The 27,990-nt window shown below is 39.5% G+C and overlaps 2 protein-coding genes across 5 annotated transcripts in view; one reads left to right on the top strand and one right to left on the bottom strand.

The window, feature by feature from the left end:
* neo (ZP and PAN domain-containing protein neyo) overlaps positions 1 to 27,990 on the top strand; it is a 247,095-nt gene that overhangs the window by 183,851 nt on the left and 35,254 nt on the right. The window lies entirely within an intron of this gene.
* Positions 18,243 to 27,990, bottom strand: part of LOC138183283 (autophagy-related protein 16-like) — a 317,854-nt gene continuing 308,106 nt past the window's right edge. The window contains exon 9 of one of the 2 annotated variants that reach the window (XM_069119972.1): positions 18,243 to 18,551. In XM_069119972.1, coding sequence (XP_068976073.1) covers positions 18,474 to 18,551 — 78 coding nt within the window. In that variant the 3' untranslated portion in view covers positions 18,243 to 18,473. Of the gene's footprint in view, positions 18,555 to 27,990 lie in introns of both variants that reach the window. The other variant, XM_069119971.1, reaches the window with a different exon arrangement.

Consider the following 27,990-nt stretch of genomic DNA (forward strand, 5'->3'; position numbering starts at 1 on the left):
AAACTGGAAAGACCCTTAGACATGGAAAAGGCCCTCGTCCAAGAGTGTTTGATGGTCGGTGTTTGCGGATAATCGAAGGTAAGCCACCAGAACGGCGTTATTGCGCAACGATACGTGCGTGCGGCGGTGAAGTGGGTCGTCTTGGCGCTTAACTTGGCCTCGGTTGAGAATCGAGCCCCGCGGTTTCTAAGGATCGTCGGTGTAGATCGCATTAACATTCCATAGGAACGGTATTTCCTCGGCGCAATCGGCTGATTAGGCGTCCGCGGTTCTGACTAGCATCGTGTTCCGGCTTCTCCCGCATGATTGCCTCGATTTTCAAGCACGGATCCCGCCGGATCTGTTACATTTTGCTACGCCAGCGAAATTCTACCCACTGTAATTTCGAACCGCGCCGGATCAAAAGAAGCATTCACGACATTACTCATGATGTATGACTCGTCGTTCGAACTAATCGATATATTATGTTTTCTTTCAAGAATATTCGTCGGACTACGAAAGTACTCGAATACTTTATAGGAATATGTATTAGACAAACTATTTCGAAATTTTGTCAGCACTATGACAATGTCTTAAAATTAAGTATCCTAATACAAGGAATATCAGTGAGGGGTTAATCTCTTGTAACTTTAACAATGTTGAAGTAATTACTTCAAGAAAAACTTTACACCTTTTCTTTTGCATATCCGTGACTTGGAAACTGCTGTTACGAAGAGAATAGAATTTAGTAAAACAAAAAGATTCGAAATAAGGAGAGGTTCATATTATCGTGCCCTTGAATATAAATTTTGTTTTGGGTTACAAAGTCTAGAAGCAAAAGAACTATAAGTAAATTCCTATTGCTGTTTCTTGTTGCCTTCAGCTAGAGCTACAAGGTTAACTTTTTTGGTAATGTCCTTTGTTATAAATATACAAACGTGCTCCTTATAATGCTTTCCTATGGTACTGTAACACTGTAAGGGTGAGGCTCTGGATCAGCATACACTATACCTATACTTATTACAATATATTTTTCTATTACAAATTCATTCACTCGTTCCTCTATCAGTCAACCCCAACAAACAATATCCTCGAATTTTTATATCCTTATGATGTTTTCCTAACGAACAAAAAATTCATTGTTTAAGAAAAACATTGGCACGATAAGATCGAATAGCAAGAGTATAAAATTTAAGATTTACCTGAGATATATGCGACCACAAATGATAGCATGATAATAGTATAACAAACTAAAGCTCGCGATTTCTCGATCGTTTAAATAATTTCATATTTCTGTAACACGCGATAATGATGATATGATAATAATTTTGGAAACAGTAATAGAAATCTTCCAATTCTTCTAATCTTTTCCCTTGAAAAACACAAAACAGCCAAGAAATTTTCATTTAAACAAACCATCGAAATCGATATTTGGAGCGCAGCTTTCAGAAGTAAACAATATTAATTATTATCCTCTCGTTTCAATTTATCATCGGCCCGACTCAAAGGATCACAAAAAAGAAAATGGATCGGTTTAATCATTCAATCTCGTGACAAGATCCGCGGCAAACCCCTGGATCCGGTATATGCTGGAAGTGTACAAATAACGCAACGAAGCGTGGAACTCGCAGAGGCAGATTCAACGCGGTTCTCCGCTTTCGAAATGTTGGCGATTTGTTACGAGCAAATGGTAAAGATCGGATAAACTCCGAGCGGTGATGCGCTTCGTTCTGGAGTGTTTGAGCCAACGACGAAAGGTAGAGGACGTAATAGAACGAGAGCGAGCGAGCGAGCGAGTGAGAGAGAGAGAGAGGAATATAAAAAAAAGAGCAACAGCTCCTGCAAAAGAGAAAGCAAGAGAAAGAGAAAGGGTTATAGCTGTGTAAGATAGAACGAGAACGAACTAACAGTTGTTGTGCACGAGGTTTTACGACCGTTGAGATCGGTCGAGGGATCGATCAAAAGCGAATCGGTCGTTGGAGGATCATTGTACGCGCGCACAGGCCTGCGCCCAGGATCTAGCAACAGGAGAGATAGGTTATTACTGGCGGCGCGCCGTATCGGCGTTCCTTGTTACCGGGTAATGAGTTTATTGTTTAAGAATCACGCCGCAGTTACATGTGCTGCAATCAATTACAATAATGTAATATAATCGTAGCAAGGACCAGCGGCGCGCAGCCGTATAATGAGGTCCCTTCTCTAATGAGAGGATTGCTAGCGAATCGAGTTAAGCTTCGGTGTAGGCACATTCACCTACCGGTAAATCGTATCGATGTGTTGGTGCACTGAATCGGCCAGGTATTCTTAAGGTACGTGCATTCACGTAACGTCTCTCTGTGTACACTCTCGGGTTAGGTTCAGCCGGAAAGAAACGCGGTAGCGTTACTCCGTATATCAACGTCGCGTCGACGTGTATAACCTAAAAGAGTAGATGGGAGAAGACGAGGCGAAGGAGAGAAAAAGAGGGAGTATAAGCGGGCAGAGAAAAGTTGAATTCAGTTTCAGCCACGTCGCGACGAGATAAAAAGTTGAAAGTTCGTTGCCAGCCGAAATTTCACCGGAGATACAGCTTAGGAAGAACGCGCAAAAAGCCATTAACTTGTAGCGCGAAAGAGTTTTAGACGAAAATTCGCCGAGCCGCGAAAATTCTACTTATCCAGTTCTAGATATTCGCCCTCCGTACTTTCAAAGAACACCAACATCAGAGAGGGTTTAATCGCGCTAGAAAATCTAATGGCCTGTTACCGGTACATTTACCGAGCAGCACGTTGTCCGATGTTGCTCCTGATCGAGTTTCTCGAGCGGACAAATTACGATTTTCAACGGATTCTAGACGGAGGACGTATTGTGCTTACGTGTTGCGAATGCGTGAAAATAGTGAAAGCAACCGAATACAGAATATATGGGACCCTGTTCCAAGCTGTATGCTTAAAGTTCTAGCCTTGGAATCTTTTAATTTATGAATCAAATTGTGTAATCAAAATTGTATTTATAAAAGGTCTTCATAACGAACGTAAAATAAATGAAACAAAATTGAGACGTTCAAATAGTACTCAAATTAACGATAAAATAAACTGTTATCTCTTTCCAATGTCATGATAAACTGAGAACTGCAGAAGAGTGATAACGTTAGAAACATTTCTAATCATTTGTTTCTTGTGAATTGAATATTAAGAGTCTTCCTATGTAACGCAGTTAAGAAATTAACAAAATGATCAATTTGACTTCTGACAGACTACCCATATGATTTTATGGTATCTGTACGGTTTTATACTGATTTCTCGTGGCGTAGAAAAGAATGTTCACGTTTTCAAACGGAACGATGTAAAGTGTACTAGACGATAAATGAATATACAAATGAAGTAGCGTTTCTGTAACGGAGAGTTGCCACGCAGCTAGTCACCGTGGGGTGACTTAGAAGGAAACTGCGACGAATTGACCTCGTGAAAATGTTCGTCTCATGCAAAAACCTATGATACCTTCTATCTTTTCGACTATACCATATTCAGGAAGAACGACGCCAGCGAATTATGCGAGAGCTTCGCAACCAACGCTTCCGGTGCAGTACAGTGTTCGTGAACGCTTGGAAATTCACGCTATATCGTTGAATTCGGGGGTGGACGCGACGTGCACGTTTCCGCTGGAAGGAAGTGAATGCTCGATGGAGGAAAACTTCACGGCACATAGAGAGAGAAAGAGAGAGACAGATAGACAGACAGACTGCGTTAGTTTTCAGCTTGCTTTGCCATGCAAATTTTCCGCGAATATTTTTGTCTTCGGTCCCGCGATTCTCACTAATATCGCGACATTAAAGTAGAATTGTTCTTTCGTGCCAGTTTCGATTGAGGGATTTTATTATGAAAAAATTGCACGTTTTTAGTGTATTCGTATTTAATTTCTACACGACTGCTAGAAGGACCTATGATGACTCGTTATGAAATAAAAACTAAATTCCGAATAATAGAATACACTGCATAGGTAAAAATATATTAATTTCCATATGGTCATCAGAAAGGAACTCCCAAGTTTGTTGAATAGATCATTACACGAATGAATTGAGGATATAAATCGAACATACTATTATACAGATACACTGACGATATATTAAAATTGAAGGTATGAACTGAAGATATAAATTCATACCTACATACACTACGTGTTACATTGTAAGGATGAAATTATTAAGTACAAGAAAAAGCTGTGTTTTTTCATGAACAGAATATAGCTTAATTTTTATGAAGTTGAAATTCTTCCAATTATTCCAATGTTCTCCATTAAAGTCAATGAGTCCTTCTAATTTGTCCAATTCAAAACTATTGAAAGTTAATCGAAGATCCGTAAGTAGAATCACTCGTTCGTAGCCAGACATGAAACCGCGCGATGTTTAGGAATAGAAATGTATTACGGATACGTACTTCGAATGAAGAATACATGGAACTATTACAATTAGGAATAAATCACTCTATATTAGTCCATGTTATAAAATTCAAAATGAAACATTATATGAAACGAGGAGAAATCTAAATAAAATGTTTCAGAAAACAGAAACTACCTACTGTACCAATGATAGTGAAGCTAATAAATGTCTATTACTTCAAACAGGAAGTTCTTAATGCTTAAAAAGAACAATGCGCTGTATATATTTAAATTAAAAATACGAGAAGACATCGAACAGGAATAAGTTTTGAATTGGTGTTAATAATAGCGTGGCTGATCCAGTTCGGTTCGATGTCTGTCGAAACACGTGTTCGACGCATTAAGCAGTAACAGCACGTTCCCGGTGACAGTTATTGCGCTCTAGTTGGACTACAATTTCCTCTGTTTCCTCTGAAAGTAGGTTACTCTTCTCGGCCTGCGCTTCCCGTGCACTTACCATTAAGAGCACTGCCCGTAACAGCGACACATCCAATTATAAGTGCGAAATTCATTGTTCGGGGAAGCGGGCAGCGGTTCAGTGGCTGATCTTGTGCTCCGCGCGCTTGAACGACTGCCAACTTGGGCGAGATACCTCTTGGTAGAGTGTACCGGTGAACTACTCAGAGGCGCCAACAATCCCAGAGTCAAGGAGCTCCCTTGAGAAATCTTCTGTAGATGTGTGGCGAAGAGGAGAGAAGAAAGGAGCTCGCAGAAGGGAACCAAGAGGATTGAAAAGTATGAAAGCGAAGTGCACCGACAAGAAAAAAAGGCTCTCTTGGAAATAGACAAGGTCCATCGATGGACCAAAGATTAATTCATTTACTTTCATCTTGATATGTCAGTCTGGTGACTCTCTAGATATTTTAAGAAGAAAACCTGTGTTAGATAAATACATATAACTATATTATGAACATCTTATAAAATGAAGGAACTTACCTACATGTGTGTTATTAGCGCATTTAGTTGAATTTTAATTGGAAAAAAATAATTAATCTTGTCGAATAAATAGGGACTACAATTAAATCTTACTAAAATTATTCTAATATATTTTCTTTATCGTCTGAAGTACAAAAGGAAATATTTCTTCATATTTTTAATAGTACTTTCTGAATTTATAGAAAGTAAAACGCGAACTCTAAGATCTTAAGATGAGTATACGTACGTAAATCCATTGTAGAAGTTTGCAACGTCAGCAAGAAAGAAATTAAGGTATGAGAGGACTAAATAGCGAGTTCAGTTGAAGAAAGCAAAAATAAGTAATCGTTTTATTTGCAGAATTATATAGATGGTAGACGAGGAAAAGCCCCGATCTTGATCAATAATTGTAACGATGCGCATTTCAAGAGTGAAACCCGGATTAATTTCCGGGCACAAAGAGAGGCAATCTCAATAATTCGTCGATAATGCTATTTGCGTACAAAGCTTATCATCGCAATGTATAATTCCATTTGTTCGAAAGCTAACTCGGCTCGCGACTCGTGAAGTACACTTTGTAGAGCACTTCGTCGATTATCGGTCGTAATTTCAGTTCACAACGAATACCGTTGCTCGTCATTGCCACTGAACCATGCTGGACGATTAGCATTCACAGCGATTCTCCCGATATTCTCCACGACAATCCATTCATTCGTTATCTTATTAAAGTACTCTATACACGTACATTTATAATTTTAATTATAGCACTTCTTTTCTTTTTAATAAAATATTTATAAAGAGTTATATGGTACATAAAATTGTTAAAATAAATAATTATAAAATCTAGTATTTGCAATAAGTAACTTTCTATTGTAATTTAGAAGTTACATACTCATAAATGCCTGCATTTATATTTTTTTAATTGTTTATATACTTATTAGTGTTTCATTGTATTTTACTACTACACGACTCTCCCGACTAATTTATTTACAATAACTGTTAGTTCCTAGATTCTACATTGCAATAAAAGGCAGTGATTAAAATCGTAATATTTTTTCATAATCGAACAACGTTCTACTTGATAAGTTAAGCGAACAATCTATTTAAACGATAATTATAAAGGAATTAATATTCTTAATGACCAGGTTTTCTATAAAGCGAAGCATTATAAATTTATTTATCTAATTTCTTATTTATAATCAAGAAAGATATTCGTATATTTTGTTATACATTCTTCCTCTACAAACACAGTTTAGAAAAATTTTCACGAGAGAAAATAAACAAGTGCTGCATACATTCAATTCAAATAACAAACACAAGTTGTCATTAGATTTCAAGTTTAGTTAAAAAGTACTCAATGCATTTCGCGTAGACATGCTTTACAATTCATTGATTCAATTTAATTAAAATCGTCTCTTCAAATTCAATTACATACTTTCTTTACTAACCATACCATTCAATATTATTCGCTGTACTTCTATCCATCAAATTATTTATCAGTAACTAAGGGACGTCAACAAGTAAATAAATATAGCGGGTAAAGAGACCGTTCAGCGAGCTAACCTCTCGTCTAGCCACTTTTTCTCTGTTCGTCCCTAGTCGTGTAGCTGCGTGACCGGACGCTGCAGATAGCTGTCGATTGGAAACAAAGCCGTGAACTCTGTCCACCGAGCAGAAAGGCGATTCTTTTCTTAAAACATCCCGAACATCCGGTCTCGCGATATCAGGAATTGGAATCAAACGCTTCTATGGTCGAGATGAAGAAAGATGAATAAACGGCATTTCTACGTAGCGTGCAATGAGCAATTATCGCAAAGCCTGAGTTAGATGTTCGTGCTCCACCATTTTCTCTGGTGGCTTATAGCTACGGGCGTATACAACATCGTGCAAAAGTGTTGAGCCATCTTGATTGCATAAATCTTGGCTTCGAATTACGTACGAGCTTCGTGTGTAATCCTCTTATGCAATGCCGTTGAATATTCTCACGATAATGAAAGTGACTAATTTCTATGATTTAAAAAAAAAAATACATTCTTGTGGGAGGTTAAGCATCGGGATTGTTTCATTTTGATCGAAGAAAAACGAGAAAATGCATTTCTTGAATTTTTATGAAATAAAGAAAAAATTCAAATTGGAAATGGAAGATTCTTCATTAAGGTGTTTGGAAAATTTGTAGCGTTCTTGACAACAGATGCGTTCGAAAAGGAAGGGAAATTCCTGGCAAAACCTTGACACGATGAAGGATACAATAAAATTCTATTTCTATCGAAATACATTACCTTTAAATGCTTCTTAAATCTCATATAGAAATAGAGAAACGAATAAAGATTAATGACATGAATAAATGATAAGAAGTATATGAAAATAAGAAATTTGTATCCATATACTTCAGAAAAAAATCGTTCAAGTGCCCAAAACCGCATCGTTGCGAATCTCTCAAATTTCTATTTAAAAAGTTCCATAAATTCAGTATAATAAAATAATCTGAGACGAGTGCAAGAGATTCTGAGAATTTCGTAAAACCCTATACAACAATATAAAAGAGAATCGTGCCAAGATGTAGATAAGAACAGGAAAAGAAACGCGTCGTGTTTTTGTTGGCGCACGAAATTCGCGGACACGGCGTGCAAGAAAGTTGCGAAAAGCTGACACTATAATTACCGAGGTACGGCGATTTAATTCGCGAAAAAAGACAGATTATCACAAAGTGGTTAACCTGTCGAGGAATTTAATGAGTTAAGGATTGCTCGGGAAACACGTGCACGTATATAGTAATTTGATCAGCGAAGACTGACGTTTTAATTGCAGCCCGAGGATGTGATCCGAAGGATTGAAGAATAAAACGTATATTGAAAGAGGGTCTCGATGAACCAGGGACGTAGCAATTACTCGGGCGAATACTAATAACTAACTGGTACGACATGCGGCAAAGCAGGTGTCCTGAATCGAAAAAGGATCAAGAAGAATAAAAACGAAACAGGAAAAAATTAGTAGAAAGGGCGTGAATCAAGGTGCAATGAGAGAACCATCGAATTAATTAAAACAACAATTTATTAAGTTTATTGAAACGAAGCCAGCGTTAGTTATAGGTTTATAAATTAAACATCTGTTATTGACGACAACGCTTACAAAATGAATAATTACATAGAGAGAAATTGATTAGCATCGCCGACTAAGAATAAAGATAGAAGGAAGTATGAAATAGATAAGGATCAGCTACTATGTGGGTGGCATACTTGCTGCAAGAAAGTTTTAACATCGGCGAGCATCAAGCAATCAATCATCTGGTAAAGTTGTTTAATTCCTTCGGTAACTCGCAACATGTATATACTATGTTATGGTCCAGAATATACGTAGTAACTTATATGGAAACTGTATTGATCGGCGATTATTCGCAACGAAAACCTGCGTGATACATAGATGATAACTTGTGACGTAGCAACGAATACTATAACATCGAAACTTTCATTAAAATTTTCTTATCGATAGGGAAATCTGATATATTATTCGTACGCGGTCATTATCGTTGAGACTCGAAAATCCCTTTTTCAACTTTGATTAGATCGGAAGGCATTTTTCGCTATAGACGTACTAAACCATTATCAGGAAATTGTTCCGAATCCCTAGCAATTGCGTGCAATTCACCCGAACGCTCGCGAATCGATTCCAACAACTACACTCAACTTCTCTGTAAATCGAAGCACGCGATACGCTTCGTTTTCCTGTCGAAAAGCCTGGGACAAAAGACTTTGAATCGACAATGTGTCACTGAAAAACAATCAGTCCGACATACGGGGGGAAAAAGTTGTCTGGATTTTATACTATCATCTCACTTTGCCAGCACGGGTTTTAAAATAAATGACTCTTTGAACGATTAACATTGACGATAATTGTTAAAAATACATCAAGTTCGAAATATATATTTACAGTGACTCGAAGTAAGAAATCCTATTTGATAGAACAAAAAATTAATTTTATTAATTTTATTAATTTGTCATCACTTCGTCTTAGTTAGTTCTCATCCAATACTAAAATATTATTTTTCTAAATGTTAGAAACTGTCCGAGTTTTTAAAACATCTATAACAAAAATTTGTATCAACCCATTAAATAAAGATAGAAAAGTGATTTGGACTGAAGTGAAATAAGAGACAAGATATATCATGTAATGATAAAAGCCTTGTATTCTAATAGCTGTATTATATCTCAGATATGTTCTACTTCAAATGGCTCAAGGAAAATAGTTCTACATCTAGGAGTCGTTTCTTTTCATTCCTTCATTGCCGTACGTTTCTCTTGCAGCCGTCGATCTATCTTACATTGCTCTCCGACCCATCGCTGCCGGACACACAATTCTCTGCTTCATTCGATAGCTATTACCGCGAAACCACAGGCGTATCTTTCTTACTGACAGACTACACAGCTGTGCCGCTACAAAAATTACGCGTACACACACTATGAAGCTGAAAACGTTGCGTTTTACTTTCGTCTTATTGTACGAAGCTTCCTATTCCCGTCGACAGTTGTATGTACCATCCTGACTGCTTTATGTCATAGCTTTTAGAGAACAAGAATATTAAAGCATAAACATAACAGCATTCTACTAATTAACACCTTGTCTGCGGTTAAAATTGTGAAAGAATTTTTGTTCAACAGGAATTCTTTTTAATATCTCGTTCAATTGTTATAATATTTGGAACTTGAATCTTCATAAAAATTTATGATATATATGGCTATTGAAATAAAATAACTTAATTATCAAAATCAAATTATAATAAATTATAAGAATATAGAATTGTATTAACAATAAATTTCCGAAATATTACCACAGTATAATATTATACTTCTAGCAGATTTCTACTTATGCGTTTCAAAATAAAGATCACTTAAAATTATCAAATCCTAACTGCGTACCGATTGATAAAACAACCTTCTATACAAAACGACAATAATAAAATATTTTTTCGAGCTGATAATTCTGAGTAATATCTCATAATGGATGAATATCACAAAGATGATATAGTAATAGTAAAAAAGAGTAAATCTTAACCATTCGTTTACAAAATTTCTATATGAATCCTCTTTGTTATTAAGATCATTTCTTTCTTTACAATTGAAATTTGAATAAAAGCCGAGCTTCGATAGCGTTCAGTGTAGGAAAAAAGAAAAGGTCTTAACCTTTCATTTAGAACATATCTCCTTTATCATGAACACCATTCTTTTACACCTTTCCTTCGCAGTATTTAAATTTGAATAAAAATCTACCTTCGACAACATTCAACGTAACTCTAACATACGATAGAATCATGGAACGTACGTTCGTTTTGAGAAAGCTTCGTGTTACCTATATGTAGAGAAACTCTTTGTCTTGCGTGCAGCGTATCCCTCGATCGACACTCCGCGAGCGCATAAACGAACGCCGAACAGTGATCGAGCTGAAAGAGCCGGAGTTGAACAGAGGACAAGCAGACAGTTCTCGCGAGTTGGATAATCGTCCGGACGTTGCGATCCGGTATTACTCGGCCCCTGGGGTTAAATTGCGATCAAGGGCTTAGCGGTGATTCCCGAAGGCCGATGGAAGTACGTGACTGATTTCTACGATTTATTCGCGTGCGCACACATTGACAGTCCACGGGGCCTCTGGCTATAATCGATTCTATTCGTCGTCGAATATCCACCGCGTGTATTCTGCCATTAGAAAGGACGACTCGATGGTCACTCTAACTTTCAGCCCTGAACGAGTCTGGTCACACCTTCGAGCCACAATCCTCCAACGGTTGACATCGACCCGTTTAGGCGACATATCTGTGGTATGTAATTAAAGCGGGGATTAACTTTACTCGCTCGCCATCGAAAGAAGAGTTTATCCAATCGGTCCATATTGGTTTCCATCAGTCAACGTTTTTAAAAATTCCCTACGAAAAACGACGTCGATTCTTTCATTGGATCTCTCGTGTGATCTTTATATGATTTCATAATTTAATTAATATTTTTAATGGAAAAACGTAGAAAATATCGTGTAAAAGGAGGAGAGACGTAATGCAGTAGGTCTATTTCAATTTCACTACGAAATTCCATGTTAATTATTTACCAACGTGTAGTGAGACTTTTCGATGATTTTATAATCTACACAAATTTCTAGATTGCAAAAATATAGAAAATATTATGTAGAGCTGCAAAGAAGCTCCTCATTCTACTGTACTGGTTCGTTAGTCTTCTTTTTAGCATAGTACAATTTTATCCTTGTTCCTCGATTTGTGTGGAGGTTGTTTTATCTTGTGAGTTCACTTGATCGTTGGATATATATAGAATATACAATATTTAGTATAAATTATTCGATGCAAATTACTTAGTGTAAAAGTTGAATGTCCCAAGAACAATATGATTTTGCAGTATCATGATTCAGAAAAAATTGAATGATTAACTAACACAGAAAAAAAAAACACGCCCAAAATGACACATTAATGTATCGCATACTACATTCACTCATACTCCACAATATATGTAGATTGATATATTGTATAAAACATTTATTCAGCCGAGAGTTTTTTAAAAAAAGATTTCGCTTTAGATAATAAAAGGATAACCGTTAGATTGTCCACGAAAGACCATTCTGAAGCGACAATGCATTGTAGACACAATCCATCATCATTCATTCAGGCCAATAAATCATGTCGGATATGGCACGACTAGGGGTCAAGGTCAGTGCACATATCTCTTCGACGAATTCCACCGAGCATTTACGAAACACGTATCTAATTGCAACGTAGCTAAAGGGGTTCAAGGCTGGCAATCTAATGTCACGAAATAATTACTCGAATTTCACGGGAAAGCAAATGTGTCATTAAAAGGATATATGGCCGACGCAATTATGTAGCCGCTGGACGTGTTTCAGTCGATCTCATCCTTAGCGTGCCTGTGGACGGGGCACTTAAGACCGTGCACGAAATTAACGGCACTGGCCGTTCGCATAATCCAACCAGGCGAGTAACGGCGCTCGCGTTGCAATTAGCTCGCAGGAAACACATGGGCAAACGAATATTCGGAGCCGAGAACCGACCAGAGAGAAAGAGGAACGATTACACCCTCGACAAAGACACCGTTACCCAACGATGTGTCCGCTATACAACATCTACTGCACGACATGTCGTACCGAGTCGTACACGCGCAATCAGCCTTCGTCTCTCCCTTCCGTTTTGCATGATCTCTATAAATAAGCCCGCGAAATGCAAAGCAAAGACGATCGCTGCTTACAATGAGTACCGATATACCGTGGGAGGTATAATGAAAGCTTGCCTCTAACCTTGCTATTGCTCTCAGACTGAAGAGCAAAAAGGACCGATCGATGATCGGGTCAAATCTATTTGCAAGCGAGATGCCACGATCTTCGGCCTATTGTTCTTCTATCGATCGAACGGTCGTTGGAACGATACAAGTGCCAATTTGCGGAACGATTATAACAGTACCATTACCCTGATTATCCTGGCATATTCGTATAGCGTAGAGATCTAAGTGCAGTTTGCTAGTCCTTCAGTTACCTGTCCCACTTTCGGGACGTGTTCCTTGTATATCTCGTTAGACAGCCACCCACGTGGTTCCGAAATAACCTACCAGTCCGGTGATGGGTAGCGTTGAGGTTCGGTCGGTGAGCTGGTGATGGTAAAGCAAGTGCATCGAGAGGAGTAGTAGGAAGCTGAGAGAACAGAGAACCGAGAGAGAGTGAGAGAAAGAGAGAGAAAGAGAGAGAGATACAGAGTAGGTAAATGGATGGATAGGTGGACACGGAGGGAGACAGAGAGAAGCCATCGTGGTAAGCGATGAGCACACGCCTGTCGGATCCGACATAGCTACTGAGAACAAGGTGGCATTGGGGGATACAGCCAGTCTCTCGATCGCAGTCGGCCGATAGCTGCCGCATGACAAGCCCAAGGGGTGTACGTAAACGGGTGAATCTACCTAGCCAGGCCTCTCCACTTCGTGCGATGCAAGAAGACCCTTGTCCACTCTGTGTCTCTCCCTTAACCGTCCTTCTCCCTCTAACTCGCTGTAGGTCGGGTCTCTTGACTGGATTTAGTCGATAGCCTACATACCAGGTTCGCCTCTCTGGTACCTGTTACCATTTCGATAATTGTGTACGCAATGTCGTGGTATGGATAGAATGACGACGCCGCTGCTTGGGCTCTCGGGACTAGGGCTTCTGAGGTTTCTAGGGACGCGGCATTGCTGCTCGAAAACAACGAGCACGAATACCATCGCGAGGTTGTTGGTTAAGTGTACACAGTAGTGGCAGACGATACCGTTTCTAGAGGGCTACTAGCTGATTAGCGATGCGCTGCGGACTCAAACGTCTCAGGACACGAAGAAGGAAAAGAGCAAGTGTACGATCGCAAGAATCCTACCGTCGTAAATACGCCACGAATCGTCCTATCGACTTAGGATCCCGATACACACCGTCCTGGGAACGTACATCCTTTTCGTTCGACTCTTACTTTCTATTTCTCGTGGTCGTTTACCGGCAATCGTTATTTGAAGACGCACGCCGCTGAATCTCGCGACCCGATCGCCTGACCAAACACAAATCGAGTCAAAGAGAGAAGAGACTTTGAGGGGGATTCGAGATGTTTCCATTGATGGAAGCAGAAAAGTATCTTACGTATAAAAAGAATAAATAGGTTCGTTTTAAATGTATGCTAAAATGTTGTCTTATACAAAATTCTATAAAAGAACGTGTCATTCATATAGTCTTATAAAAGCTCAGTGGATTCTCTCAAACAAATCTTGCTTACAACTTAAAGACAAAGAGATAACATAAAGCATCAACTTGGTTAAGAAACTCACGACGACTCGCCTTGTCCTGTCTTCAAATATATATCTGTATCTATGTTTATGACTGGTTTCGCAAAACGACACACAGAGAAGTAAAGAGTAAGAGCTTCCCCGTTGTTTCTCTTGCACGGATGACGTCGCACATTTATACGTCAATACATAAGTTCAAAAAAAATTAGCAAGTCCGACAGAATGTGCTTTTACCTTACCACTGTAATTTATAATAACTAAACATAGTAATTCTTGTTTCGCATATACTTCGCAACTATTGACAATACCTAAAGACACGAAATACCTTCACTTTCAATCACATCCATGGTTCTATAGAAAGCTCCTCCTCTAGAAGATGTTGCTGAAAGGGAGATAATCTGCTCATGGAAAATATGATTATGAAGTTTCCTCGTATATAGCGAACTTTTACTAAAGTATCTATGGATAAACATGAGCCTAGTCTTCCACGAAAGCTTTAATGCAAAATTCAGGTTTTCCTGTTTGGAATTTTCAAGTTAACCTCGTTCTCGATACGCTCACACCTACAAGGTGTCTCAGTAATTACGGTACAACCAATAAGGGGGATAATTTCACCTGAGGAAATAAATACAAATAAATATAAATAATACAAATAAATAAAAACAAATATAAATTCGAACATATAGAATAAAATTTGTTCATACGGTGTCTCGTTTTCGATAAAATTGAAAATATTTTTAACATACGTGAATCAGACTAATTATCGACTGTGTGTGAGCAAGAGGTTATTCTACGTGTGAAAATAATATTTAAAGAAAATAGAATTAAACGTGCTTAGTCGAGAATTGGCCTGATACACGTACATTTGATAAATTTTCAAATTTAATATTCTCAGAAATGGAGCGTCCTATGAAAAAATTTCATTTTACATTGTCGACTTATTTCCGCACATATAATACTCTCCCGTGGATCAGTCGTTCCTGTGCAGTGTTGAATTAGCTAAGGTCAAGTACACTTGACAAATTTTCAAACTCAATTTTCTCACAAACGAAGCGTCATACGAAAAAATGTTATTCGACGTTCTAACTATATTTTCATATGTAGAATTGTCCTCTTGCCGGTCGTACCGGATGATTACTGGAGCACCTTGCATGAGAACGAAAAAGAGACAGGAATATCTGCTTCCTCTGTTCGTTTTCGTAGCAAGAATTAATATCCAACGGACTGTGTAAAAGAGCGTTCACTTTTACCTTGTCCGTTCAGCATCGTCCCACAATAAATACTTCTCTCTTTCTTTCCTAACTCAACTCGGTAAATGCTGGCGTATGCGTGGCCGTGCACGTACGTGCAACCCTAACGACACTAAAGGAAATTTGTAATGAAACGTACAAGACATAATGGCGAAGGAGGCCGGGGGAAGCCACCGGAGCGATTTATCACGAACGCGATGTGATCGAGGCTCGCCTCTAGCGCTTGGACGTTAATAACGCTGGCTGCGAATCACGAAGTTCTATCCACTGCCACCTTCTTCTCCTTTCTCCGCCGTGTCTACCCCGATGCATACCTAATAAAGCAGCACAGCCGCATCCTCGACGTTTGCGCATCGCCTTTTCCGTACAACTGGATAAAAAGGCGTGTAGCAGCCGTAAAGACGACAGCGACGCAAAGGCGCTTGACGTTGACGGTGCCGCACAGTCTCGATGATTTGCCCCAAGCTAACTAATAAATATAGGATGCGCAATGAAAATTGTGTGACGCAAGAGGGTGCCAGGGATAATTCTCTTTTTCACGCCAATCCGCGACGTATACCTCGTGCCGCGTGATTGACAGTTTTAATCAAGATTGGTTGAGATTATCCGGGATATGCAGTTGAAGACACAAATTGAAGAGAATAACCTTGGAAGGTCGTAAATGTTTCTATAATCGAAAGTTTATACAGAGTGGAAGGTTACACAGAAGGTCGTCCAGTAATTGCTGGTACAACCGAGTAAGTGGTGATTCCTTATGGAAAAATAAATTGAGAATATAGAATGGAGTTTTTTAATCATAATAATCATTACAACCATAAAATATAATCATATAAAAGAACGAAACGATCAATTCATGTAATTAATATTAATCGATCGAAACAAAAACACGAGGACTACGTACAAATTATCCCAATACAAGGACTTTTTTTAAACGTTTGAAATCACGATTCACAGATTTTTGCGGAAAGGTAGTGATGACATTCTGGTCGTTTGTCGGTAAACACCTAGTTTCGAACGAAACGGTGCCCATAAACCTAATTCCAGCATCTTTCTGTGGTCAGCAGAAAATGCAGGTCACTCCCGCGTGGCGCGTTCTAATCGGACAACTTTCAGGAAGAGAGTATTGGACGGTGGTAGTTGATCGTGGTCGTTGTCGTCTTCTTTTAAACGACTATTTCTTTAAGGTCGGTTCGGAGAGGGCGTAATGGAGAATAGCACGAGTTCGCGTCCCGGTTGTCCAGTCATCCAGTTTTTTCTCTAGTTTGAACGAACGTTTAGGGGGGCGGAAAACGCGCGGTTGGTACGGACACTGAAAGTTCGTGCTCGGTATTCGTAGTAGCGGCGCGGTTGTACGCCGTGGAACGACGGGCTACGTGTATAGCGATTGAGTTAGTGATTGTGGTGCTCCGGAACTGTACGGACGGATGTATCCTGCCAACTAGATAGCTTCGGTACGGCTGAGCTGGCTAGAAGATGAGAAGAAGAGAATGGGCCTTTCCGAGGGAGACAGAGGCGATGTTGGCGAACGAGACACCGGTATGTGTAACAATCCGTGATTGCTGTACTACCGGGTTCGACGTTCACCTTCAGGATTCCTCTCTATCACCCTTTCCTTACCTTCATCTCCTCCCCTTCCCTCCTTTCTGCTTGCTCGCGTTTTATTTCTTGCTAAGCGTCCCTCTTTGCCTCCCTTCATCGATTCGCCGATCCGTTCGAACGAAACTACGGCAGGCTCTCTGTGTATGCTCTCTTCTACCACCACAAAAAGACACGAAGAAGCAGCGAAAACGGATAGATGTATATCAGAGGCTATGTCGGGGATATACGTTTGATGCAAAAGTGCAGAAACAAGCGAAGAAACGCGAATCGACGAAGCGAGGCAAAGAACCGAAACGTGCTAGCGAATCAGCCAACCAGTCATCCAGGTTAGAACTAGCCGAGGTAGCCACTATCGAGTTCGAGTCTCATTCAACGAGTTGGCAAACTGTTCCCAACGCTGCTCGTTCCCCGTTTCTCTGACCTCCGCTAGTATTACCACTTGAACAGAGAGAAGGAGGGATATACCCCAGGGAAGAGGGAGAGAAAAGGCTCGGTGCAACGCGTTTCCTACCCTCTTGTAACTTTTATGATCCGCGTAAAGCAGCGATTTTCATCGGTTTTGCACTCCCTACTGCCTCGCGCCGCTGCTGCTGCTGGGTACTACTGCTTTCTTCTTTCGCTTCTCTTTCTGTAGTCGTCACTGCGCGCGGCTCTAATTAATTCGCGCTTTCCCCTCCAACCTATCTCTCGTTCGTTTCTACACGTACAACCAAGCTTCCCCGATGAACGTAATACCGAAACACAAGTGGATGCTCGCGGATAATAAAGAAAGTATGAATCTAGTCTTTCGATTCGTCTGCGCGCTCTTGTGGTTTTAAATCTACTTTATTCTATCGTTTTGTCCGTGGGAAAGATTTTGAAGCGATGAATATTATACGCGAAACGCAATTTGTAAATTGTATTTTATTCCTATTATTAGTATTATTCTTTCCTTTCCTTTCCAAAACTAAATTCTCTGTGTAATTTTATTTAGGTTACTCGATTCGATTTCGGTTTTTAAAGTGCGAATAAATATCTTGAAGATATTTCGTTCGTTCCACAATTTGCAAATCGCTCTAAAATCTAATTTTTCTAAATTTGTTGCTCTATAATTCATAGGAAGATCAACACAAATAATAACATTTATTTTTTTGTATTGTAATATTAAAAAATCTTCTTTCGCACATCTATACTATTATGCTTTCTACTTCGAAATATTATCGAAGTGTATTCAGTATATATATATAGTCAAAGCATCAATTGACCTATCGTTCCAGCGATGTATATTTTGATCGTCATGAATACTTTCGCGACGGTGTAGGGGATAACCGGAGATATTAACATCGTGTTTACATCCATGTAAAGACAGGAACAAAGTAGAGAATCGTTTTTAACAGGCGGGTCGGAGACGGGAAAAATAATAGTGTCGTATTTGCGTAGCAAGTGTCATAGAGGAGCTTTACCATGCAAAGCTGACAGACGGCTCAACATTTCGAGCTTATGTTGCAAGATGGAAACGAATACATCCGGATATACGTCACTACGTGCACGGATGCACGTACAGTTTAGTATCAGCCTGATTTTCCGACAAGTTAAAACCACCGATCCCTTCTACGTTCTTCTGCAACAAAAAACACACGCCACGATTACCTGGATAAACAACAGAAACTATAAAATTGATGAGTTTCGTACACGCAACGCGTTCGAGGCGTAGTGTATTTATTGGTTTGGTCGAAGCAACGCCGTTATTTTTATTCCTTGGGGCGGAACTTCTGCTCTAAAATCGATTTTATCACGGTGAATCGATTAAACATTTTTATTGCTCTTTATAGGAGGTGTGGCTCTGATCCTAATTACCCGAAATACCTGATTCCCTTTCCGAACCAGTTAACCCGGACCCTGAAATTAAACTTAATTCACGGTTTCCTTTGAGCTAGATGGTGGTACGTGATAATGAGGTTCAACCATTTATGTATAATCTAACCTTGGATCCCATTTATAGATACATTGCTAAAAATTAGTTCGACTAGCTATTAAGCAGTAAACGATAACATCAATCAATACACCATTCTTTTGGTCACTATCGTTCGTTTATAAAATGAACTTAACAGCGATTTAAATATGTAGAGCTCCTTCTTTTCACTTTTCGCTTGGATTCTTTTCTATAACGAATAATTATTAGTTACACGCAGATTTCAGATTTATTTAATTTGTCACGCGAAGGAACTTGAACAGTACTTTTTTTTAGAATAAAAGGGATGTATTTATGTGCACGAATAGAGCGTAAAATTTGCTTCGCTAGACGACGATTCTTCCTTCGTTTTAATTGCTAACAAATGAAGAATTATATAATACGTTTGGAAAGGAAACAATCTTACATAAATTGCTCGTCTGATTATTTCTCTTTGGTGACTCAGGCTACTCAAAGGATATGAAATTCTGATTTTAATATTTTCCGGTGAAATGTTATTGATAGTAGCGGAGGATGAGGACGCGGTATTAAAAGGCTAACGTTCCTTTGATTCCACTAGCGCTCGTTGCCTTCTCTCATTTCATTCCCTTTTTCATTGATTCGAGACTTTAAATGGGCTGATTCAGACGAAACAGTTCTTGATGAAGACACGATCATACAATTTCAATTTATACATTTACCTTTCTGAGAAAAATATTGATTTCATAGCAATATTAAGTAATATCATGGTCCTACTAGTTACAAAATTCTTCGTATATTCTTTAAATTTTAAATATTATAACAAAGATGTTAGATTCGATTTTTTGATTTTTGTATTGACATATTGTATTAATTGAATTTAGATAACATTTGAACATAATTTATTGTACTTATCAAGGAGAAATAAAAAAGATACTAAACAGTTATTAGTACGTAGAATCACAAAAAAGAAAGAAATAGTACAATACATAGAATCTTTTCAACAATGATAAAATTAAAGATTTTCCAATTACTGGTGCTATTTCGTTCTAAGACTTTCGTAAGCTAAATGATTATCGTTTCTTAATTCATTCTAACAAGATGTTAATACACTGCGTAAGTCTAATCATAAAACACTTCATACTGATATGTAAATGTAAAAGATTTTATAAACATTTTTTAAAGCAGAAATTAAAAGGATAAAATATTTCTACTTCGGCATATAAATACGGAAATTGCACAATGGCACGAAGAATATTTCTATGAAACCATTTTCTCCGTTGGAAAATCGTTCAAGTTGGCAACAATCGAAACAGAAATCGCAGGCCGGACAATCAAGTCACAGTAGGATTTCCGTGGAGAAAGAAATCCCTCAATTTTAGTTGGTTTCCAGTTGAAACGCGATAGGTGTGAAACGTTGTCGCAGGCGAGAAGTCGGTTGACGAGAATTTTTCCCTCGAGGGACGTTCGAGCGACCGGCGAACCGTATTCCTCTTACAAAGTCAGGGGAATACGGAAATTACGTATTCGCAAAGCGCTCATTACCGAAGATATTTCGAAAACTTGGATGAACTTTCGCGTGTGCAAGTCGAAAGACAATGTTGCAAGTTCCTAAAACTACGTCTTGCATGGATAGATTTCAAAACGAATACCGAGAAAATTATACACCAGAAAATACCGCGTAATTTAATCTATAAAAAAGAAAGATTGAAACAAAGATTCTCAATTTCCAGCTACTCCATCATCATTTACCAAAATTAACTAAATTACTTATTCAAGATAAGTAGCGCCTCTGAAGTGCCTGCTGAGCTAATTGCACGTCCCTGCGGTAATTATAAAAATTACGACAATTACGAGTAAAAGACAGATTCCTAAATAATATTCTCCGTTAGTGCAAAGGTCAAAAAACGTAATCTTGGATATTAAGAATTAAATTTTTTAAACTGGATATTACAGCGCAGAGCCGAGCGGGCGTAGCTTGAATTCCAGGTCACATTTTTCTTTGGCAGCATCGTCCTTCTTTTTCCCCGAATGTCACTCCATTTAGACTAACGACCGACAGCAGGCGACCGAATCAGCCACGAAGAATCTGGACTATCGTGCCAGAAAATCTGGAATGTCTAGTCTCGTGCGTCACGCCTATGCGACTATAGGGCTGCTAGCTTTTCAGCCGGCTCGATAGCCCAATATTTATTTCGCATTGTCTCTGCCCGCTATCGTTCCCCTCGGCTTCTTTTCGCCGTTCTCCGTACCAGGCGGAAGTCGTGAGCCGGTCTGCATGCATTGCATGCCGCGCGATGCGATGCGATGCGCAACAACGTCAAAGAGACCCCGCGATTTCCCTATGCAAATCGTCTGCTCTCCTCCACTGGGGCTACCAGGTGAATCAAGGACACCATGGAGGGGCAAAGGGTGAGCTGGTACACCAGCAATGGGACACACATCGACCAAGGGAAGAGGGAAGGGTGAATCAGCTAAAATAACCGCCGGGAATAATGCCATAGATTGGGAGGACGAGTTAGCGCGCGCATTGCGAGAAATGGACAATATATCGCTGGACCGGCCATTACAGGGGACCATTAGATAGTCGACACGTCGAGATAACGAGCATTAGCCACACAACGGCCACGTTAGGTAGGTGCTCGCTACGGTAGGAGTCGCGCCAACCCAGCAAGATCCATAGGCAGAGTATCACAGCTGATCATTCCTGCGTTTCCTACCTCTTGTTTCCTGTTCTCGCTATTTTCAGCCACGTGTTCTCAGTTACCTTCACGCGATCTCCTACTTTTTTTAGGTGTCTATTTATTCAATGAAAAATCGTGTCGCGCACGTACTGTCTCATAAAGATATTTAAATTTATCATAAAAATTTTGCATGTTTATATCGTACGTGTTGTATGAAATATTTTGAAATTTTATTGGTACTGTAATGAAACACTATTGTCATAATTTGTAAAATTCATTGGTAAAATTTTCAGTCAGTCTGGAAATGTATGGCAGTTACAAGATATTTATTGCAGACATATAATTAATTAAAAAAAAAAAAAAAAAGAAATGAGTACGCAGCATGAATTCACATCATGCATTCTTGTCCAACCGTTCAGCTTCGGTTCACAATCCAATGTTCTGAAATTTACTCATGCTGCTTGCACTAATGATGATTCGATTTGGATAGATGACTACTCGTGCACTCATGTGTACCGAGGTCTCTTAAATTGCGATGTAATCGGACTAATTATTTGGAAAGATAGAGAAGATTGAGATCGTACCTTATTGAGTTTAATCTCTATTATGGTTCATTCTTTGATTAACGTACTATTGAGCAAAAGTGTTTATATAATTTTATGTTGCATGTTAGAGATTTTACGTTTAGTAAGAATTAATTTTAAAACTTTATTGGATCACTTTGAAGTTGTAATGGATTTAGATGTTTTTGCTTATGATTGTTTCGACTAAAATTTGTTTCTTGATCATCATTCAAATTTTACAATACCACGAAAATCTTACAAGCTAATCTCACTTCTTCTTCATTGTATTCCATAATCACAGAGAAGTACATTAAAATTCGATCATTATTTGACATTCCACCCTATAATCACAGAAAAATTCCTTAAAACCAATCGTCATCCAACACTGCTCAATAAAGCTAGATTCCAAATACCCATAAATCCCATAAACCTCTCAACGACATCAGATGTTCAATTATCCGAAGTAAAACCTTCCCCAGTCTTAAATTCCTGAAGACAATGAATTAACTGAATGCTCTTTCACCTTCGTTAAAGTGTACGTACTTCGAATGAGTCTCGGAGACGAAGAGAACAAATAGGACTCGTAATTTCAGATGGCTAACGGAGGAGTTATAAAAGTGTTATTTAAAATCACGCGGGGAATAGTATAGGGAAGGCATTCAGGCCGAAGTACCCACGCTAGATCTTGTGTAAAGAGCAGACTTCGCGATGCAGGACGTTTCCTTTTCCGGCGAGGTAGATGTTGAGATCGACTCGGGCCCGTGTCCCCCGTCCCTCGTTTCGCCATCGTTCTCGTCCCATCACTAACGAAGAACAGAAACGCTCTCTCATGCGGATTTCTCTCGCGCTCTTGCATTATTGCACGCCTCCTGGTTCCACTGCTACAGTTGAATAAAGAGGCTGCTAGGCTACGCCGGCAAAGAGGAAGCATACCACGACTCAGTGGCACGATACTGTGCGTAATTTCCTTTGTTTCTGCCGCGCCGTTAGTTTCCAAGTGATTTCAAGAACAGTTCGATTACCTTCGACAATTTCGCGGAGCAGCCAACGTCTATCTTCCTCTCGGCAGTTGGCAAGGTGAATGTGTAATCGTTGGAACGATGGAAGAAGCTTCCTCCGTTCGCAGGAGAGAAAAAAAGGAAGAAAGGTTATGAGGAAGAAAAAGATAGAGACAGGACGAGTGAAGATCGAAGAGGGTTTATAGGACGAACAGTGCAAAGTAATTTTGACGTCTGCTAGACTAGATCGTCGGGGCTTTCTCACTGCACTGATTCGTCGAAATACAGAACTTTTCTTTATCACGCTTTTTTACCGAGCTTCTCTTATCCCGTCAGCGACGACGTATAAGCTCGTCGAAATCTAATTTTCTACAAAATGATCGAAACGAAGGCAAGAGACAAAAAAGAAATTATGTCGACGCGCGTATCGATGTTCCTCGTCTTTCGAAGGACTATTGCAAACAGGTACAGAGAACGATCGTTGAGATTCCTTATTTGAAACGACGTTTTGCAATAAAAAATATTCCCAAATATGTTGCGTGTCTATCATAACATTGATATGTAGTTTTTAGTATGTTCTTTCATTGTCTGACTACAAGTGAAAGTAGGACTGTTCTACTTACAAAAGATCAGACCTTCTGATACGTATGAAAATTAGTATGAGAATATTGTACAGAATAGGTAATAACATTCTTTTGAGAGAATTAGCAATTTCTCGCTTAAAAATAAACAAAAGTAACAAGACTAGAACCGAGTCGATTAACAAGAAGTGGCTTCTGGCCACCTTTCAATCTCGAAATTTCCTTTCGTATATTTAATCAAGGTTTCTAAGGAAATTATCCTGACTTCGTCTCAAGGTCTCAACCTCGCATTTTCATTACCAGATCCTCTATATTAAATTACTGGGTATGTATTAGGAAAGATAAGATCTCCCCATCTAACGATACGTAATTTTAGCACGAACATTACAAATCACAGAAACTCGCGAAGAAGCGAACAAATTTATTAAACCTTTGTTTTTTTCCCGACTAACATGAAGAATTACTTCCGTTTTGATCGTATCACATTGTAACATCTTACTCTTTATAAATCACGTAGCGCATCCCTTAATCGAGGCGCCTCTAAACGACGCGGAGCATCATAATTTCCCAAGAAAAATCGAATAGGGCATCGTAAACGTCTTCATATGTAATTCCCCGAGGAAGAGATTTATCTGGACAGGAGGGAGCGGAGAGGGGGAGGGGGAAGATAGCACGTCGGCATCGTTTGTATTAGCCTTGGCTGGGCCATAATTTGCTGCTAATTAATGCTAAAAGCCGCGCCGCGATTTGTCTTAGCCGGTCGGCGTTTACGATAATGATATCGTCGCAGGCAAGTAACGACTAAGTAGTTTAGTCACGTCCCACGCTGGAGAGAGTATACCTTTCTACGACGGGCGAATTGTGGTGCTCGATCGATCAGGCTTTTCTACTGGTGTGTCCCCGAAGGCTAGCCCCATACAACGGCGAGAAAGGGGCACCTCGTTAGTTTCAAATCGGTCAACCGCACCGAATCCAGCAAAGGACCGAGCCCCAGAGTCGCGTCCAGTCCGAATTCCGCAATAGACATCGACTTTGCGTGCGTTCATGCGGAAACACCTCTTCTCCATGTGTGACCGTCACAAAGGGGGATTCTGGAACTGGTTGGTCGCAAAGAGGACCAACGATCGTTAGGCGAAGCTCTTCGGATCGCGCCCTCGAGACGTGCAACCGTCAAGACTCAAAAGGGAAGAAGCTAAGAGAGAAGGAAAGAAACGAGACGAGATAAAGAAACGATAGAACGAGATACGCGGAGAAGAAGAAGGATAGCTTAGTGGGAGGGTAAAAAGGAGAGACGGGAATGTGGTCGATATCGCAGATGATTGCGCCGTAATCAGACTAGCCTCTCTACCAATCTCTCGAGCAGTTGTCATACCATCTTACCTTCTCGTTACCCGAACCCGTGGTCCAAGGAAAAATCGTGTAACGAGCCGGATTCGCAAAGGAGAGGAAACAGACGGTAAATCGATAACGATCGATCCATTCACAAATAGACTGGCACGTTATAACAGTGTCCGAACCGCATCAGCTATTAAAATGTAAATTGATCGGCGTACGTTTGACTAAACAGTCACCAGGGGCTGCCGGACGTATAGCCATTCGATTGCATTGGTCCGGTTTAGTCCGCGATTCCCGTTCCTATTATGCGGTGCATTCCATTTAATTCGAGAGCGAATACGGGCCACAGCTATTTCTAATGAATGACGAAAGACGTCGTTAGGATTCAGTTTCAAAGGAAACTGTGTATCGATGTGTTCGATGAATTCCGATTAATTTCGTCGCTGTTTTATGACACTGTGTTTCGGAAACTTGGTTTAATACATGTTCTTTTTCAGATATATTTTGTTTTAATTCAACATTCTATTTCATTCATTCTTACTCAATGCCTTTAGTTGGTACTTATTAATTGTGGAGCACTTGGAAGGAATCTTCTTGATCCTCAAGATCGAAGTCATCGTCTTTAAATTTAGCAAATTATTCGCAAATAGTTCTTTCACGAACAGCGTCTTTCTTTTAATAGTATATACTTCATTTACTTTTATTTGTATGGTAATTATCCTCTGCAATCTTAGCAGCAACAAAATTAGCAGCACAATTCCTTTAGTAAGAAAATATACGATCAAATTTTAATATCATTTTATACTGATCTCATCGAAACTCTGAGAGTCGTCTATACAGGTCAGCGGAAATTCATCAAACGATTCAATAAAAGTGAACTATGTCCATATTGAAGTAACGAAACTAATGGTCGGTTATTCTGCTGTTACAATTGTAATCGTTTTACAAGAAACTCGACGTGCAGCAATAACGTATTCGCGGGCATGCGATGAGAAATGGCGGTAGTGGGCTTCACGAGAGAACAAGTTACGATAGCCTACGAATTACGGCAATTCAACGAGAGTAATGTTTTTCCATCACGTTCCAGCCGGTGGGTACACGACTTGGACAATCGTGGTACTAGTACGAGGCATTCATGTAACATTCATCCTCTAGACCGGCCGCTTCCGCGTCTATTGTCAACTCGTAGGTTAAATCTGGTCTCCCTTTCGTTTCAGAAAAGAGAGACGTATCCTCGACACACGCGATAGTTATCATACTGATGGTTATGTGTCAAAGGGATTAAGTCGTTGTTACGTTCGCGCCTCATTTATCATGCGATAAACGTCCGTGCCAGAAAATCGTTACTTGTTACCTTCGAGTTCAGACGTGGGCGTTACGCCGGATCTTCGTTTCAGATTCACTCAAACGCGCCTTCCTGATCGTCCCTCTAAGAAAGACTGATCCTACGTGGTCCCTGTAGCCACTTCTATAAATCATTTGGCATCAGTAGAACGTGCGTGTCTGAATTATATCAAGAGGCTAAACCATTTATATTTCGACCCTCAGCCAGGTATAGGCAGAACAAATATATATATATATATAGCAAAGTCGTAAAGTTGGTCAGTAGTCAAATATTACAAATCTCCCGGGGATCGAGAAATCAGAAATTTCAGACGTTTTGGCTGACGTAAGTATCTAGATTCTTGTTTAAGGGCCGTTTAATGATAACCCAGAATCAATTTTTCTTTCGTAGTCAGTAGAAATTTGATTATCAAACATCGATCAATGGAACTATCTACTATCTAAACATAGTATAACAAGAAATTGTTACATTTTTGTCTCAAAGCTTTTGTATTCTTGTTTCATTCTAATATCTATAAAATGATTCGAAAGAAATAATCACTTCTGATCTCATGACTCGTAGAACTGCTGACGAAAAGCAGAACTTGATTCAGAAAACTAAATATCGGTGCTTGTTTGCGTAGTATATGTCCAGTTCTAAATCTATGAAATTAGATCAATCAATTATCTTACTTCCTGATTGCTGTTCCTACAACAGAGACAATCGACTACGAATTGCTGTTCATCTGTCGTGATAATGAAAGCTGATATTTCTTGGATTGGGATAATAATAAAAGTTTGAAGGTAACGCCAACGAGAAAACCGTCGTCGTTAGAAGCATCAGTTAATTGCATTCCGCGTGAATGATCTCGCGATCGGCGTATTTGAAGAGCAATCAGAATATTGGGAAATCTTAATCGAAAGCGTAATAGCTCCTACTTCGTAAAATTCTTTAGAAAAGCTAAGTGGGAAAATCGCGCGACTAAGAAAGATTAGAAGGACGCGGCGCGTCGCGATGTTTGGACTTTCGTGCAGATTCGAGAAGAGATTTCCAAGGTTCTTGGGCGAATCAGTTACACCGGTTTGCTCGAACAGGCATCTCCATGCTCGTTAATTAGCTGCGACATCCTTATTGTTTCTTTATACAAGAGTTTCAATTACCAGCAGCAAATCGAGCGATCGGCCCGATGTTAAGATTTGTACTCGTTGTGCGTATTATTCCGCGCACGGCCCCGATAATCGCATCGGGAACATTCATACCGTCTTTAATTAGTTGTCCAGCTCGCCTGCACCGATTTCCAATATCCATGGACTAACGAAGCTATTTATTGTTACTCGGGAATCCGTTCAAAGTTCTCGGATGAGATGATATTGGGTTTAGCCAAGGAAGAAGGCAACTGCAATAACGGAAACGGGTGGCCAATTATCGAACATTGTACCGAGACACCGGGGACACGCTCAAAAATTTCTTCGTTAGAATCTTTGCAAATTCTCTTGGTTAGAGGCTTTTGTATGCGAGTGAATGGAGGTCGTATAAACACGAAGCTACGGAACTGAATTCGCGTTATGTTGAACGTACGAGATAGCGAAAAGAGGGGCAGAGAAAGAGAAAGGAAGAAGGGATTTCCTGTGACATTTAAACG

Source organism: Bombus flavifrons, chromosome 9 (assembly GCF_040668555.2).
Source record: "Bombus flavifrons isolate JBK064 chromosome 9, iyBomFlav1_principal, whole genome shotgun sequence".
Taxonomy (NCBI): domain Eukaryota; kingdom Metazoa; phylum Arthropoda; class Insecta; order Hymenoptera; family Apidae; genus Bombus; species Bombus flavifrons.